Source organism: Brienomyrus brachyistius, chromosome 15 (genome assembly GCF_023856365.1).
Source record: "Brienomyrus brachyistius isolate T26 chromosome 15, BBRACH_0.4, whole genome shotgun sequence".
In the NCBI taxonomy this organism is placed as follows: Eukaryota; Metazoa; Chordata; class Actinopteri; order Osteoglossiformes; family Mormyridae; genus Brienomyrus; species Brienomyrus brachyistius.
In genome coordinates, this window is record NC_064547.1 from 17,378,408 (window position 1) to 17,396,930 (window position 18,523).

Consider the following 18,523-nt stretch of genomic DNA (forward strand, 5'->3'; position numbering starts at 1 on the left):
GCCTCTGCAGCTGCTCTTTCCTGAATAACGTCGGCCAACTTTCATAAAACACGCGATTTTTATCTTCCCGTCGCGTTCCAACACCCCGCTCCGCTAAAAGAATCACCGACTTCTGAGAAAGTAACCTGATAAAAAAAATGCTTTTTTAAATAATTTTCTCAAACAATGAATTATCTCCCGTCTCCCCTCAGACGAAACCCGAAGAGACACATTTGTATGAAAGACGTCCGTCTGTGAGGAACACTGTCAGGAATGTGACTTTGAGAGGCGCGTTAATGAAAACATTTTGTGCGCAGTTCTCTACACGCCCTCTGGGGACCTAGTCCCCGCAGCTGCGCTCATGACATCTGCACACAGATCCAACACATCACCCTCCTGAAGAGGACACTCTTAGGTCTCTGTGAACTTTACACAGAAAACAACAACATGTCCTTGGAAATACATGTACTTTATCAAACATTACATTCCCTGGATTCACACCGAAATGGCTGAATGTCTTAGCTACATTATTTAGTGTTTTTTTTCTTCGTATTTCCAGACTGTATGATTGTTGGTTAAGAAGCTCATTAGGTATTAATGGTACCTCACACTGCCAGAGTCGGAGCGTTGTGTCTCTGCTCCATGTGTGTACAGTTTGCACGCCCTCCGGCAGCCCATAAGCACAGCGAGGCTAATGGGTGTCTAAATTATGGATTAACACTTTACTTGACTCGGCACAAGTAGTATAGCATTATATTACCATTTATGCACTAATTAGTCACATACTGATTTCCTGTTAATTCGTCATTAATGAATCGTAATGCATGATTTATCTTAAACATTATATTTGTTACTCCATCCATCCATTTTCCAAGCCGCTTATCCTACTGGGTTGCGGGGGGTCCGGAGCCCATATATTTGTTATTGCATCTGTTAATTTTGTAAACCTTTGTGAGCTGCTCAAGGAAGAAGTCACGAATAACACAAGGGAAATACTGATCTGATGTTTTTTCATCAGTAATGAATCGTAACGCATTCGTTCATAGTTTGCACTTCAGTGAGTTATTACTCTGCCTCGTGCCCATTGCTTCCGGGATAGGCTCCGGACCCCCCACGACCCAGTAGGATAAGCGGTTTGGAAAATGAATGGATGGATGGATGGATGGATGGATGAGTTATTACTGAGTACCAGTGTCCTGTCAAGTAAAGTGTTTCTAAATTATGCATAGAATATGAGAATGAGTCTAACATCCCATCCAGGTTCCAGGTGAGCCAGGCCAGGATAACTGAGGAGAAAGTGGATGGATGATGAAGTGAATCTATGTAAAGGACTTTAAGGTCTGTAATTACCGGCAACATGGTCACAGCTTCAGGGCTGGCTGGTATAAAACATTTGTGCTATTTAATGACCTTTTTCTGGAACTTAATTAAGTACATAGCCAGTTACCATATAGTCAACAGCGTCAGGACATGCACGGCTGGTGCAGAACGGATGCCGTCGCATCATCCAGGTGGGGGCTACACAGTGGTGATGGTTGAAGTGGTTCCCCGCTGGTTCAGTAAAGTGCTTTGGGTGTCGTGAAAAGCGCTTTATAAATGTAACATTCATCCATCCCTTAAAATGCTGCATGCCCCCGTTTAAAGTGACATCAATATTTAAAGTTATATTAGTACTGATTTAGCATGTTATCAATGTTAGATAAAATATAAATTAAGCAGTCGTATTACTCACTTATTTTTATCTCCTTAAAAAACATTGCCTAATAATAGCAACCCCCCCCCCCCTCCCAAAAAAACAAAAACAAATGCCATCGCCGCTGAAAAACCCATATCGGTCAACCTCTACTGGTTACTAATTCGTCTGGGGTCTCTCTTAGCTACTGCAAAACCATCCTATTCCCTGGTTACTCTGGCTCAAGAGAAACCGCGTCAAAAGGTCTAGTCACTCCCAGTGATGTGCTTTGGAAGCGTATGAGCCACCATGGCTTCTTGGGGAAATATATTTGTGTAAAGGACAGAGGTAGTTCTAGGATTTCTTTTATGCAGAGGTGCATAAGAGGGGCCATAATTTTTACCGCGTGACCCACTTCATCATTAGCCAGTGATATGTTGTAAATTGGTGAGTGACAGGGTAGAGGCACTTCAGGGGCCAATCGGCTTACAGCTGGGGTCAGGTCCTCCTCTGGCCCCGCCCCTGCATCTGCCCCTGGTAAAGAGTGTCTAAGGCGTTATGTCTCTGCTGTGACCTCCTGTTGCGTCCGTGTCTGACTCCTGCATCCGGACACCCCTCGAAGACGCAGTAACTAAACAATGGTTTAATCACCCTTGTCTGCATCTCCACATGACTTGATCGATCCACTTCAGTGGACGCCACAGTTCATGCACACAGGAGCTTAAAAAAATCATGACTCTGCTTCATCTTGACAGCTCACTTCTCTGGGTAATAAAATGTACATGTCAAAGTTATCACATATAATGGCCCCATTGTATAGAAAGTCAGAAGGAAACTGTGTTATCTTAACATTTTATGGCTGTGAAAATAATGTTATGATGTGATATAATGTCAGAAGAATCAGACAACGTGGTCTGACATGTTGGGGGCGCTGTTTACTTTACCTCCCAACCTCCCCCTGCCAGCCCTCAGGAGAGGAAGAGGTCAGACCTTTGGGCTGGAGTTGTGGTAATTTTAGCCAGCGGCCCACAGAATGGATGTCTGGAGAACAGTCACAAATTTCTCCGCTTGAGACTTGCACCGCTAGACATGTTCCTGGTGTGATAAACTGGGCCTAAACCCCTCCCCAAAAGTTCCTTAGATAGTTCCCTTCCACTTGCTCTGTGGCTTGTAGGATTTTGTACCAAAACTTCCAGTCCTCTGGTCCTCTAACCACTTAACCGACTCCATCAGACGACTTGCATAATCACCCCGTTGTATTTTGCCTGCGTTTAATTACAAATGATGGCTCTAGGAGTTCTAGGACTCTGCCAGGATCCATCAGCTCAAACGGAAAATTCTGCACCTCTGTCCCTGCCAACGTCCGTACACAACAACTCTTCTTAACCAAATTTCATAGGATAACCCCTTGCCACGATGGAGCAGCCCCCCCCCCCCCACGCCCCCCCCCCCACGAAATTCAAACCGCTGCCTAAATGCAAGTCTTCATTAACATCACGCAAGACTAAATAAGTGCAGTTGCATTAGCTCTGTTTGACTTCAGTTGCATTGCTGTTTTTCTTTTGAAGGGGCTTGACGGTCAGAAGATCCACATCACAGGTGCGAGGAAAATTAAATCCAAATAACAGAGATGATGTTCAAATGAACGTCCTTTCAGAGCTGCGAAATCTATAGCCTGGACTTGCGCGGTTATTTGCCTGCGATGACTCATCTGTTAATACCAACTAATATCGATACCCTGGACTTGAAAGACGGGAGTGAAGCTGAAATCTAATCTGGTTCACAGCTAAGAAAACAGATGGCAAATGGGGTGTTTTCTTTGGTTTGGGTTTGTTAGTAGAAGGGAAACTGTAAAGCCTTATTAGCGTGTCAAGCTAGCGGGAGAGTAGCAGCATGTGTGTGTTTGTGCGTTCAACTCTCAGCAAAGTGAGCTCGAGCCCAAGGGCAGCAGAGACCCACACAGCCACCCTGATAGGAAACTCTTCTACATGTTATCATGGACTTCAGCAACATGACGGTATTGAAATTCGTCATCATAATCGTATGGGCTTGGGAAAAGGATCTCGTGCCAACCAAGGGGATCTATACAGGGGCGGGGCCACAGGCCACAGCTGAAATCTGACTGGCCTTTAGTGCCCCTTCACCTGTCACTCATCGATTCAACACATATCATTGGATAATGATAAAATTGGCCACCCTGTATGAATTACGGCCCCTCTCATACCCCCCACCTTAAAAACATCCTAGAATGGCCCCTGCAACAAGTGCTGCTTGAGTAAGGGGAGAAAATGCCGAGGGAATCATTTCGTAAAGACGTGTTGTGCCTTCGCCCCGATGTTAGCATGCTGGTATTAGCCTCCGCTAGAATCGTTTGGCAATCAAATCTAAACAGAATGAACCTGCAGAGACACTTTGCCTGACAGAGCAAACAACAACAAGAACAAGCAAACAGATCCAGAGACGTCCACATGGTACCTTTCTCAGGTTCGCTAGAGACATTCCATGACGCCGTGGACAATCCATTGGGGTCATGGGGGACATCTGTGCCTGCAAGACAGAAAAATCAATCATCGTGTAATTGCTTTAGCTCGTGAGAAGAGCAGTTTGATCCCTACCCTGCGAAGCGAACAGCTTTATGAGGTTTGGCGTTTGCTAAAACAAGCCGGGCAGGGCACTGAGCCTGAAGACCAAAATCTCACCCCCCCCCCCCCACCAAATCAGATGTTTGGTCTCACCCCTAAATTTAATCCACCTTTAATATGATTTTGATGATCGCTTCATAAAACACTTCCGAGAAAGGGATTTAGGACGACGGCAACATTTCATTAAAGCACATGCACACCCGCTTATTAATATCTGATGACAACTCCGGGCCGAGAGAGACAATAACGGCATTTCGCCGCATGGAACGAGTGTTTGGGACATGCCAGGCAAAACAAAACGATCGTCACCCTTGACAGAAAATCTAAGTTTCTCCTGGAAGCGATTAGTCAGCCTTGCAGGTGGGACACCTTCCCCCCAAATGTGACCTGGCGTACGGACGGGCCCGCTCCAAACCAGTCCCAGTGGGTTGTTTACAAGCGCTCTGTCTAAGCTAGTTTTCCTTTCTCCCGGAGCAAAAGACACTAACGTACACAGATGTGTGCGTTTAAAATCGGCTGAGTAATATGTCACTCTGCATCGACTCAGTTTTGGCTAAAGGGCAATAAATTTTCATTAGCGGTAGCTTGGAATGCTGGAGGCACACCGCGACTGGCTCGTTATTCCCGGCTGCTAATTAACGCCTCGGAAAACTCGCGGGCGGTGCAGGAAGCCAGGCTCTCTGGATTAGCCACATGCTAGTGATTTCAGGAGAAGGCGTGTTTGTTTTTGTTTTTAAAACCGGGGTATCGCTGGGTGAGCAGGACACCATTGCAGATGCTCCTCACGACGTCCACCTGCACGACTGCCGATTCATTTAAGGAACAATGATCTCCTGTAACTTAAGAAGCAGAGCGTTGCACTAACGATGTAAAGGTCGTGGCGAAATCGCAGCTTCCCGCTAATATCAGTCGCTTTGGATGAACATCATAAAGTAGAGAGGAATTTTAGGCTGATTCATTTCCCAGCTGTTACAGCTCGGGTGTGAATTCCTTACGGTGGATCGTCACCGGCCAGTGGCAGAGAGATACAGAGCTCTGGGATGGAGTGGTGCCCCCCCGGGATGAAATATGTGCGAATACTTTCCCTTTGCAGGACTAAAGCGAGAATAAAGTGGGCTGGGAAGGCATTTGTGAGGACAAGGCCTGAAACGGTGTTAGGAAGAGAATCCTAAGTGAGCTTTAAAGCTCAGCTCAGGAAGAGAGAGAGAGAGAGAGAGAGAGAGAGAGAGAGCGAGAGAGAGAGAGAGAGAGAGAGAGAGAGAGGTATGACGGTGTTAATTAGGTGCTAACCTGCCATAATGGCAGTACAGCGTCAGAAAACAAGGCCGTTTAATTAGGTGAAAACAGGTTTGCGGCTGTGGGCTGGCCCCCCATCCTGGGTTGTTCTCTGCCTCGTGCCCATTGCTTCTGGGATAGGCTCCGAACCCCCCGCGACCCAGTAGGATAAGCGGTTTGGAAAATGGATGGATGGATGGAGGTTTGCGGCTTTTTCAGTTAGACGACAAGCCTGTCTCATGGGCGGGGTGGGCGGGGGGGTCTTGCTTCTGTCAGCTTTCCCTACGATGAAGCCAGAGGATGATCAGGCAGCCCTATTGGGGCATAGCTTATGAGGGCCTGTAGCTATTTTGTGGCCTAATGGTTAGTGGAATTGTGCAAGTGATTAAAAGGTTGCTGGTTCAAATCCCTGACCAGCAAGGTACCGCCCCCACACACTGCTCCCCGGGTGCTAAATATTAGCTACCCACTGCTATGTCACGTGTGGGTTAAATGCAAAGGACACATTTCATTGCGGTACGTCAACAATGATCATTAACCACTTTTCACACAAAGGAAAAAAACATGAGGCCAACTGTAATGTGGACGTGTGTTAGCACAGGGACTCAATCCAAAAAGGTCTTATATAGCGCCTTTCATAACACAGTGACCCCACGGCATTTAATGAGGAATGTGTGGTCATCTATTACTACACCATTTACACAGAATTGTGCACAAAACAGGGAAAAGGGGGAGAGGCATGGCAGCTTTAATGAAAGCAGGGTGTAAACTGTGGCCATAGTCATGTGATGTGATTCAGTGCCACCCTCCAGTGCAGCTACCGAAAGGCAGGTGGGGAACAGAGCTTAGTGTAAACAGCCATTACGTTATTATCCTGATTAAAGAGGGCCGCACGTCACCGCGGTAACCGCCTGCTGCCGGAGCCCATGCCACTACGACCCAGAAGACTGGTGAGCTACCGCTACGTCGGGCAGGGGGCTGACTCTCAGTCACGAGACTGAACCGCTTAAGGACATACAGCAAAAGAAAAATGCAAAAATGAAATAAACAATGAAGAAAAGTACACTGTGTGTACAGGATCGCATTTATCTCTCTTTAAACAATGACTAAACAGCTGTTTAACAGCTGGGCTTTATAGCATAAAAGCTGAGTAGAAAACTAACCAAATAACCAAATGTTACTGGGTTATTGCTCATATTAGCCTACACACCTGGTTTAATGTTTGCAACATAAACATATCAACCAATGTCTCTTTGCAAGACATAATCCCTGTCCAGCTCACCCTGGGCGCTTGGCACACGGTAAGATGTGGCAACAATGTTACGGGCTGATTTAAAGGAAGATAATGGCAGCATTAACAGACCGAAAAGCTTACGGTGGATGCTGGAAGTCAGAATGAAAGGGCAACAGGTGGATGAGGAGCAAAAGCAAACTCCTCAGTCCAGCTGGCCGCCTGTACCTCGCGGTGGGAGGTCATGAAGAAGCACGTTAGACCCGTGTTGGTGGAAGGAGACAGCTGGCCCATTGTCTGGTCAACCAGAGATCTTTGGAATGGGTCAAGGATTGCCCCTTGGATGGTCCTCTTTTCAAAGTGGTTAATTTCAGCTTCACGCTTTAAACGGTTCTTTTTAATTTATGGGGTAGGTCAGTGTGGAATTTGGAGTGTGCAAGGAAGACTTCTTGAAGTTTGTCTTGGGTTACAAAGGAATTCTGGGAAAGGGACGGTAAGGCTTGCTGAGGGACCTAAACAGCTCGGCCGAGGAGGACAGGTAGAGGCTGGTGAACGTGCAAAACCGCGGGGGAAAATGTGCGCTGCAAAGCCCACAGAATATCACGACAGATGAAAAGCATTGTTACTCAATTAGCACACATCTGCAAGCTAACCCGTCATTATGCAATCAAGAAATATCTGGAAAATTGCAGGGTAATTTTAAGATTAACATTCTAATGTTCCCCGGCAACAAAGGCTGGCTTTATTAGGACCATTTGTTAAAGATGCTCTACAAACAGCAGCTGCCTGAGGAGGGCCGGGCTGGAGGCCGGCTTCGATCCGCTAACTCCGCTAGCAACACATTCATGCTACGTTACGACAGTGACATGGCAAGACAGGAGTAATAGAATGCCAAACACCTACTTGAAGACCTAACCTGAAGACATACACTTTTATGTAGCATCCTTCCTAACAAAAATTTCATCATCTCCACTGTCCATAATACAAAGATATCCATCCACTTTGCAAATGTTTCTCCTGTGCAGGTCCCTAAAGGGCAACAGGTCAGAGGAACACCCTGTGGAAGTCTTTGGACTGCAGGAGAAACCTATGTGACATGGGAAGAACATTCAAACTCCACACATCCAGGGCAGGGCCAGAATTCAATCTCCCAAGCCTGCTGGTGTGGTCCTAAACACTACATCAGCTTGCCACCGCAGCAGAATGAAATTTTCCGTATTATAAATATTTATAATAGACTACTGTTGTCCTGCATTGGGTTGGTATCCCATTCAAGGAGTCTTCATGCCCAGTACTTCATGAGATCCAGACACTCACCCTGTACTGGATAAAAAAATTGATGGATGGATGAACTCTTTGTACATTCGCAGATTAAAAATGCAAAATAATGATACTGAGTAGTATTTTCTTAGATGTCATCTTAAGAAGACCAGTAATAGCTGAAAAGTCAATGCGTTCCTAATTTAAGAGACAGAAACAACCAGCTTTAAGGTAAGAATATGTTCTAAAGCCTCAGTTTTATACCTCTGGATGTCCGTTAATGGATTTCCTGCCCACTGAAACATCTGTTCTGGGCCAGAGCCCAAAATGATCACCTCGAACAAACTCCAAACAGAAGCGTGCACCAGCCATCCTTTAGGATGTAGACCCAGAAGGGGCAGGAGAATGACGGCAGAGATCGACACGTATCACTGTGTTCCTCAGCTACAGCCCAAAAGAATGTCTACAAGTGGAAAAGGAATACCTCGGCAAACAGAAGTGATCACGAGCATTTCGACGGGAAAGAGGGAGAGTCCTAAGAATGGTTTCTGGGGGCACGCTGCTAATCCGGAGCCAGCAGGCCGGGTAGCTGAGGAACTGAGCCATGGATGAAGGTGCAAGAGGCGAGACGCGGGGTTGAATAAGGAGACGCCATTTGGTGTGCAGGGAGGGCCTAGCTTGTCATCAGTCACTCGGCTCTCAGGAAGCACGTCCCGAAGGAAAGGAGGCGGAGCTTGGGGAGGGAACAACCGCCTCTCCTCCGGGAGCATGGCTGCAATTCGAGAACCTTCTCCGATCACTGCGAGAGCTGGGCTGGTCAGCGAAACACAAAGGCCGGAGAGCAGAGTGGGGGGGGGGTGGTCGAGGTTCCGCTCTGCTCAAGAGGGATTCCCCCCTGAAGGACCTTTGAGAAGATCTGTCAGTTAAGCACGAGCAGTATGCCTCAGCACTTAATTATAACGCTTAACATTCCTGCGTTCGTGGGCGCTCGGGTAAAGCGTGCAGCCACGCACTTTGATTCCGCTACACGGGCAGCGTGGGAAATTAGCTAGCTTGCGATGCTAAATCACCCAAGTAAACAGGCCACACTCTAACTGTTCATCCATCCATCCATCCATCCATTTTCCAAACCACTTGTCCTACTGGGTCACGTGGGGTCCGGAGCCTATCCCAGAAGCAATGGGCACGAGGCTGGGGGGGGGCAGCCCATCACAGAGCATCTAACTGTTCAGTTTGACTTAATTTTTCATTTGTATCCTCAAACTCACTTTACATAAAAGCTAATTAAAATCCCAGCTGGTCCTGCTGCTCTTTGCAACATTAGTTTTACCGGCAGACAATGAATTCATTTAACTAATAACTCAAAGTGTCCCAACCAATTATAATTTAAAGGAGGGTATATTTTCATTGGGGAGGGAAGTGCATTTGCACAGGGTCGGAGTTGGGGGTGCGACTGGCGTGTCACAAAACCTCAGGGTTCACGGTGCGTCGGCCAATCGATATCATTCCGCCGTCTTTCAAGACACGGTATCGATGACTTACAGACGTCTAGAAGATGTGACTGGCCGGGATCCGGGCACATTACTGCCTGTGGAACGAGTCAGTCACTCCTCAGGAAGGTGGTGGAACTGATCACAGCAGCCAGGTGGTCTGAAACACAGCGGGACCCCCCTCGACACCAAACAGACCCATCGACGCAACAGGAAGCTCACTCCATGAAACGCAGATCGCATAACAGCATGTTCGAATTTCCAAATTCCCCGTCTTGGAAATGTATGTATGTCACAGTACAGGCCTGGGGATTATGTCGATTTGGACTTTCCATAATTTGAGACTCCTTGAAGATTTTATTTAATTATTGCTTAATCATATTGGTCTTTGCATGTCAAGAAAAAAAAAAAGAGTATGTGAGTTTTTAGGGATAAGAAGGGAATATTAAACGCAGGCTGAGCAGTAGATATGCATTCCGTAATGTCAAATGAGGGCAAAGGAGGCCACCACTGTGTGGGGGGGTGGGCAGTGGGGAGCGGAGGGTGTACAGGGCAGTGTCTGTAAACCCCCCCCCAGGCATGTTCTTCATTATCTACTTTCCCTATTTTTTGTTGTCTGCTTAGAAACATCTTGCTTCCAAAGAATAAACTATAAAATATTTTTTTGCTTTAATTAATATTGGGCCGGCCTGCACAAGATGTGATGCTTTGGGGGATTTATTCCATCCTCTGTTTTGACATCTTTCACTCTTTTTTATGTTTCTGACCCACGGAGCCTCTTACGCGTTGTTGTGAATTCCAGGCTCAGCAAGGCTTCTATGTCCACTTTCTCTGTGACATTTTGTCATCTCTGCCTCTCCTGCTGTCCCCACCCTCCCCTCCGCCCGCTTAGGGGTCCGTGCCGGGTTTCCCAGAGGCCCCGGCCGGGTGCTGAGCTCCTCCCGGTGCCCGTCTCATGGATGCTTATACAAACCAATGACAGCATTCCAGAGACATAATGATCAGGACGGCACGGGATAAAGGGGGCCAGGCACGTCTCCTGAAGCAGCAGGCCCCCCTGCGGTGCCTATAAATAGCCCAGATCATCAGTTTCAGGGCTTTTTTTGGGGGTGGGGGTGGGGGGCTGCAGTTTAACAAGACTCAAAATTCCTGAGGCCAAAAAACAGGCAGAATCAGAGGCAAGACGAAGCAACGGCTTTCACCTGTCGCGAGGAACGTCGCCGATTGATGTGTCGTATGACACGGCCTTTGTGTGTGTAAGGATGCTGAATCTGTGTGTGTGTGTGTGTGTGTAAGGATGCTGAATCTGTGTGTGTGTGTGTGTAAGGATGCTGAATCTGTGTGTGTGTGTGTGTAAGGATGCTGAATCTGTGTGTGTGTGTGTGTAAGGATGCTGAATCTGTGTGTGTGTGTGTGTAAGGATGCTGAATCTGTGTGTGTGTGTGTGTAAGGATGCTGAATCTGTGTGTGTGTGTGTGTAAGGATGCTGAATCTGTGTGTGTGTGTGTGTGTGTGTGTGTGTGTGTGTGTGTGTGTGTGTGTGTGTGTGTGTGTGTGTGTGCCCTGCATCCTCACAGCAGCGTTGCTCGATTCCCATTTCAGCGATGCACCCCCCTTTTCCAGAGATCGATCCCTCCTCCTTGGTTTTGGTGGTCCTATCCCATCCATGCTGATCCCTTAGTTACCCCACTGTTTCTCCAACTCCCCCCATAAATGCCCCCCTCCCTCCCCAATCCCTGAGTTGCTTAGCAGCTGACCTAAAATGTCCTTGACATTGGATATCAACTCCAAAATCTGTTTTTTCCCTCTTTTTTAAAAGATTATACTATATATTTATCAGAATGAGATCACTCTAGGTTCATATTCAATGTGCATGTGCAGGAATTATGTGTGTAAATCATTCTCTCACTCACTGACTTATTTACCTTCCATTGGCTGCATATTTAGAACGCCAGTCAAAACACATTAACACACAGAGTAGACAGACACTCAGATCTACAAAGTCTGACTATCACACCTGGCCAGAACTGTATCCGTAGCTGAAGATCAAGACCTAACAGCCTATCAGTGGAGATCACCCCACTGTGGCTGGTCCTGACCAATCAAAATTCTGCTACTTCCACTGCCAATGATTTTCCGATTTTTAGAAGCAGCCTGTTTAATCAGCTTTGTTCATCTCACTCCTGGATGATTTAACATGAAAGGTCCCGTTTACTTTCTGGAGGAGAACACTTGCGAAAAAAATACACATTCTTCACGCCAAGAACACATCTGCCAGCACTGAAAAAACCCAACACAACTGCAGGTAAAACCCTGTCAGCATGTTCGTAATCGTTGGATCAGAACTTGCAGGGAGCCCAGTGAGACCTTCTGTTGGGCTTGTGGGCAGCGCGTGTTCAGTGTTACCGCGCTTTCACACTAAGCGGTACAGAAGGTTAGGGGGGCATGCCCTGCAGATGCTCAGTATTACTGTACATTTACGGTCCCGTAAGACTTATAAAAAAAAAAAAAAAAGCACACTAATTTCTGGCAGACGCCTAATGACAGAGTAAGGAGTCTGTAACCACAGGGAACTCGGAACGGTTCCGTGGAGATGCTCTGTCTGGGAATTCTGACGGTTAATGAATTTGCATTTCCACGGATCATGCAAACATGTCGGGTGGTACAGCTGCCCCCCACCCGGGCAGCCCAAGTCTTTTCAGGGCCCAACGCAAAATCCGAGTTGCAGCCCCTTGCCAGGGGTTCATTAAATTTCCCGGGGGGGGGTTGCGGGTGGATCCATTGTTCCATTTGCCCCAAGGCAGGGTTCCCCCAGTGTCTGTGCCCTTTCTACCCCCTTCCAAAGGACCACTTCTCCGGATAGCGACACATACGACTTCCGCCTGTTTTAGAGTTTCAGCAGCATCAGCTCCTGTTTCTCCGGGGGAAATTAAGATGGGGGGGAGAGGGGGGGTCAGGGAGAGACTGAGGGAGGCTGACCAAGTCAGAAGCCATGTCTGAGGGCCTCTCCCTCCAGAGATCTTTAACTGTGTGTGAAAAGACAGAATCCCACCCGCCCCCTGCCCCCCCTTCAACTCTGGCATTTGACCCAGACGCGAAAGGGGGGAACAGTGGGGGGAGGAGAAAAGAAAAGAATACGCCCCGCAATCTTGGTGGAACGACCTCATTTCCCAGCAGAGCTGGTGGTGAGATCTCCCCTTTGCTCGCCGCGATAAGCATGCGACGCCTTCCCAGTATGCCACTTAAACTGGCCGTCGTGCGTCTCAGATGCGCCGGCATTCTGCGCTTACGCTCGACACCCTTAATGCACCTCGGCTAAGACGCTGTGCCCTCCAGGCCGGAATGGAGGTCGCTTCTCGGACGCGAGCGAGATCTGGACCTGATTAGGCGGCTTACTCCCATCCCCGGTCGAGCACCTCACACCAAATCTGCACTATTTCATTTACTGCTTGCTAATCGGGGACACATGTGGGCTTAAGACTGCCCCCCCTCCCCCACCCCCCAGGACGGTCTGTCACGGCCTGGTGAGATCAAACGAGATCTTCAATCGAAAACGTTCAGGAGTCAGGAGGTTTTGCTCCTTAACAAAACAATGTGTGAGAGTGGAGGGCCCAAGCAGCCTTGGGGTCCCGCTCCATATGGAAAGTGTTTACAGTACCGCCGCTGTCCCGCTGACCTTATCCTTCGCCTCCATTTTGTGGATCGGAGGTTCCCGTCAAAGATCATCCGATTCCACGATCAGACGGCTTCTCCTCCCAAAACTCCTCCCAGTTCGGGAACAACCTACATGACAACAAGATGGTCGCCATCTTATTTTAACCACCTCCAGACCCAGCGAGTTGCAGTGGGTTGGTTCCCTCACACTCTGCAGATCTCGTTTTTACTTAATCTGCTGATGTGTGGATTCTCATTGGGCTACAAGATGATCTGACCAGTTGCGCTGCGGTTTTTGCGAGCGACGAAGACCTGGCTTACTGTAGCTCCGTAATGCTTCCGAAAATTAGTCACCGAAAAGGGATAATGCACGCTTGTGACGCATCGTGACCCCCATCTCCAGACACGCACACTTTCGCTGACTATCCCAGTTACGTTGTGAAAACATTCCCTGTTTTTCAAAGTAATGAGCCTGTGTGAAGCTTTCAGAGGATTCCGCGCCTGGGCATGTTTTTAATGTCATACGCTCAGAGTTTTCCGGAAAAAAGAAGCCTCCTAGAAAGATATGCCCCCCCCGAGACCTGCTAGTTCGCGCCACCCGATTCTGTCCATGCGGGGTGTAAGAATGCAGCCAGCGCTACCAACTCGCCAGGGTCCTACCTTGACCTCACTGCTGCCCCCCCCCCACTTCCTGTTACCACCTCCCCACCCGCTTCCTCCTGCTCTCCTGTGGCTCAGACTGTTTCATCAAGTCCCAGGTGGGGGCTAACAAAAGCAAAAAGAGAGAGAGAGAGAGAGACAGACAAAGAGAGTGGGGGGGTTGTGGGGGTAGGCATGGAAGGAGCTGGGTTCTGGTTCCTGAGGCCAGATGCAAAATGTTCCGGCACTTTCTGAGTGATTAGTCACGATTAGTCAAGCCCATAACAGGCGTTAGGAGCCGGCAATTCATAAATCATGCTGTTTGCGTATGCGTACACCCCCCACACCTGCAGACGTACCCTGACACCCCCCAGATCAGAAGGGATCACCCAGCGGCATCGTGGCGGCCGGGTGTAAATGCCGCTTTTGGATCCAGAATCCTCCTCGGTCATCTTCCTTAATTTTTTCTTCCGCATCCTTAAATACTAGAGAGCACATTATATCTGGAAAGGTGTCTCGCTTTGTGATGAACTCACTCTACTCTTTACAGCCCTGCCCCATAACATATTTCAATGGTTTACGAAGCTGTGTTATTCATTTTTATAGGGTCAAATTTAAACCAAACTTCCTTTACTGTTATATCTGTTGTTTCATGAAAACGTGCAGATTTAGACTACAATTCCCATAAGCACTTGCTTACACTTCCCATGAGTACTCAGCAGCTCCTCACCCAGGCACAGCAATACCTCTGCCACACATTGGGTGAGGTGGCTAATGATTTCCTCCCCCATTATGTGACCATGACTCCTCACACACACACCCCACCAATTACTCTCCCTTAATAACTCCCCTTTAAATGAGCCTCAGTAAATGGTGAGAGCCTGAACTTTCTGAGGAATCTCATAGAGATTCATTCCATCCATCTACCCACATATCAATCCATCCATTCATCCATCCATTTTCCATACAAGTACCCAATCCAACACAGGCACGGCAGATAAAAGCAAGTCAGTCTCATTTTAATATAATTTAATGGCAGGGAGAGATATCATTTCCATTTCCCCTTTTACTGTGAGATGAGCTAAAATGAAGGTGTTTTAAAAAAAAAACACTACAAGGGATCATTGTGCCACTTGAAGGATGTGGCGTTAACACAAAGGACAACAGACTCAGCATGACGCAAGTCAGAAAGATCACAGACGGTTGAGTTACAGACATAAAAGATGCAGGACGTCAGACTGAGGTGGGGATCCTGCCTTATGGTGGGGGGTTGGGGGGGGGGCCTGACTAAATGCACGCCGCGTCTGCGCTCCGTGTCTGCGCACTGCGTCTGCGCACTGCGTCTGCGCTCCGCGTCTGCGCACAGATGGCAGCGAGCCAAGCAGCTGTACTCGGCGACGGGGAAATGGACTGCATGTGCACCGTCCAAAAGCAGATGCTGGAGAGTAATGGCCCCTGCAACGCCATGGAGACGGGGCCCCAGGCCCTGCATGGGGCCCCAGGCCCCAAAGTCAGGTCTTTAGTTAAATAACTATTTATACCGTTCCAGTGCAGGGACTTTATGCACGGCTCCTACAGTGTACAGTGTACAGTGTACAGTATTCCCAACATCACTCTACCTTCTCTCGGAAGGTGTGTGTGAGCATGTTCCTAACCACCTACCTCACGCAAGATCACAGTGACCTCAGAGCCTATCACAGGAAACAAGGAAATTAGGACACTTAGGAACGTAAGCACCTTCAAATATATCACGCCATAGGCCGGTCCGAATCGAAATGGTTCAATTTCAAATTATAAGCAGCGTTTCCTGGCAAGAAATTCTGCCCCCCGATTATGGGCTGGCATTTTAGGTCTGAAGAAATATGGGCCTCCTTCAGTAGGCTTTGGGGCCCCTATATTTTCCAGGGGCCCCTGAATCTGTGTGGTTTAGAGACAAAAAGAGGAGTCTCCCCCTCCCCCCGGGGTCCCCTCCCCTGCAGTACATAACGCAGGCCCCTTCGCTGTACACTCAGCCTCATGCTGTATTACTCACTGGCTGAAACATTTCCTGTTTCTTCTACATGAAATCCTCGTTTTTTCCAACAAGGCTGCCCTTTTCGTTCCCAAACTGGCCCCTCAGTTGCCTTCTTCCTGGCCAATAATGTTCTTGTTTGCCGGTCTGTGCCTCAGCGTCTGTCCCACACCCAGGGTCCCGCAGCCACTTCAAAGCCATTCCGCAGACAGGCAGCGGCGGAGCCTGGATCTGACGGCAGGGGTCTGGAAGTCAGCAGGCGGGGGACAGAGCCGACAGCTCAGTTACAGGGCACTCCCCTAAGACAGCGGCCAAATCTGACTTAATATCGTGCTCTGAATAAAAGGGACAGACAGGTAGACGTTGGGGGTTGTAAGGGTGATAAGGGGGGGGGGTTGTTCATGGTTCAGTGGGTTACTGTGCCTGTGATCAGAAGGTTACTGATTCAAATTCCATTGCCAGTAGATCACCCTAAACCCTCACTTGTTCCAGAGACTGTCAGACCCTCATTTCTCAAACAAACAAAATGTCCGTCACTTTTATCCAAAGTTTCTGCTAAATACGATGGACACACCGTGTCCCACGTTCTGTCCCTGTGCTGCCCTCAAACCCTGCGACAGCTGATCCGTGCGGCGCTTGAGGAAGACCAGGGAGCCTCTCTGATCATGTGCCCTGAGCACATGCCTACACCACCCAAAGTCTCACGAGGAGCTTCGAAAACCCACACAAGGGACGCGGTCCGGTGCCCCTACATAATGCATTTATAGAGCATTCATAAGAAGCATGTAAGTATACCGTAACAGTACACAAGCTGACTGAGTGCATAACGCATTATGAATGCATTATGAGAGTGCAGTGAATGTTCTATTAATGCATACTGAAGGCTTTATGAAGGTGCAGGTAATGTAAAGCGTTACTGAAAATGTACACAAAGTATACAAAGAAAGCATCTGCACTACTGATCGCTGCATATTTTGCCCAGATTGCTGGGGGACAGTAACAGATTTTAACTAGACCCTCACTGCCAGAGTGACAAAATGCAGCCTCTATAAGAACCAGAGACCCCATCCCACTGATGGAGAGCGGGTGTTTCACAAAATTACCCCCCCCCCGCATCCAGGGGGGGCTGTAATTGGCAGTCCACCGATTACAATTCGCAGCTGAAAGCCAGATAACTCCATCTGCTTCGCTCAGGAAAAAATCAGATTTTGGCCACAGCCAGATGTTGTGACCCCTTGGAGCCCTTTCATTCCACGCCTGGCTGGGGGGGGGGGGGGTCAGAGAGCAGTGCCCCCCTCCCCAGGAAGGGTAATGGGCGGCTGTGGCGAGTGAAAGCCAGCAGTTACAGCATAAAGGCACCACTTGAGCCAAAATGAAGTCCGGATCCATTACATGCCCACAATTCCAATTCCCATCGCCCCCGCTGAGGAGATGAGTGGGGAGGGTCAGAGAGCAGCGAGACCCCTCCCCCCCAGGAAGGGGCTCACCCAGGAGGGGCATCAGAAACACTCAGGGTCACGCTCCACGGCGACTGCCTGTGAGGTTTGTGTTTCAGGCCGTTAGCATCCGCACTCGTGACGGCACGCTCCGCATCGCGCTCTTCAAAGGAGACGCAATTAAACGTGGAAAAAGGAGAACAGCGTACAGCTCAGGCAGAGCTGGAGTTTCCCCACACAGCCATCATCATCAGCACCTCCGCCCTGACAGCACGCATTTGGGGGAAGGTGTGTGCGCAACCGTGGGTTAGGCCTCTGTGCCTGCGTTCGGAAGGTCTCAGGTTCCAATCCCATGCTTGGCAGAATAGCCGCATGTCAGCTACACCTTTGAGCTGAACCCTTAACCAGAGCATCAGGTAAATGGATGTCCCTCACTCTCACCTATCTGTGTCTCCGAGGAGAGCATGAAGTGATATGCAGAAACGAAAATTTATTTTTCATTTCCTAAGCGACTGCCCAATAATCCCTATTAACATTTCTGCAATGCTGAGCTTCCGGAAAATGGAATATATGGATTGTTGTTTTTCAACACCCCAAATGCAGGGGGTGGGGTACGGGGTTAGATTAAACCCACTGCCGTGGCAAGGGAAGTTCGTAAAAGCAGTAGTTTTATTTGCACATTTTATTGAGCTGTGGTGGCGTGCTGGCACACGGCCTGTATCCATGGGGTGTCTCATGCCCAGGGGAGCGTTGGTGGGCCGGGCCAGTCCAGCGAAGGGCCCAGCCTTCCTGTCGGGGCTGTGATGGAGTCTCCACTGACCTCTGTAATATAGCTTCTCATTTATTTAGTAGATGTTTTTATCCAAAGCAGTGTACATTCTGAGAAAGCAGGGTCACACCCTGGAGCAATTGGGGGTTTAGGGCCTCGCTCAAGGGCCCAGCGGTGACACCACTCTGCCAACCCTGGGCTTTAAACCAGCAACCTCCCGATCACAAACACAGCATCCCAACCTGCTAAGCCACACACCAGCCTCCTAGGCTGCCTCAAAGGTTAGCAATCCCGGAGGTGATGATGTCACACTTTCAGAATGTGGAGTCCTCTCTCCTCTGGGGGACTGCCGGTGTTGGGGCTTTCCGGGGAGGGAAATTGCCCGTGAAGGTGCCAGTAGTTCAGCGCACGGCACACTGCCGGCCCCCCCCCCGATACAGTGTTACGGTGGTAAGGAGGTGGCCT

The 18,523-nt window shown here is 48.7% G+C and overlaps 1 protein-coding gene across 1 annotated transcript in view; it reads right to left on the reverse strand.

The window, feature by feature from the left end:
* Positions 1-18,523, reverse strand: part of ror1 (receptor tyrosine kinase-like orphan receptor 1) — a 76,178-nt gene that overhangs the window by 23,958 nt on the left and 33,697 nt on the right. Inside the window, 1 exon segment of the mRNA XM_048977392.1 lies at positions 4,127-4,198. Coding sequence (XP_048833349.1) covers positions 4,127-4,198 — 72 coding nt within the window.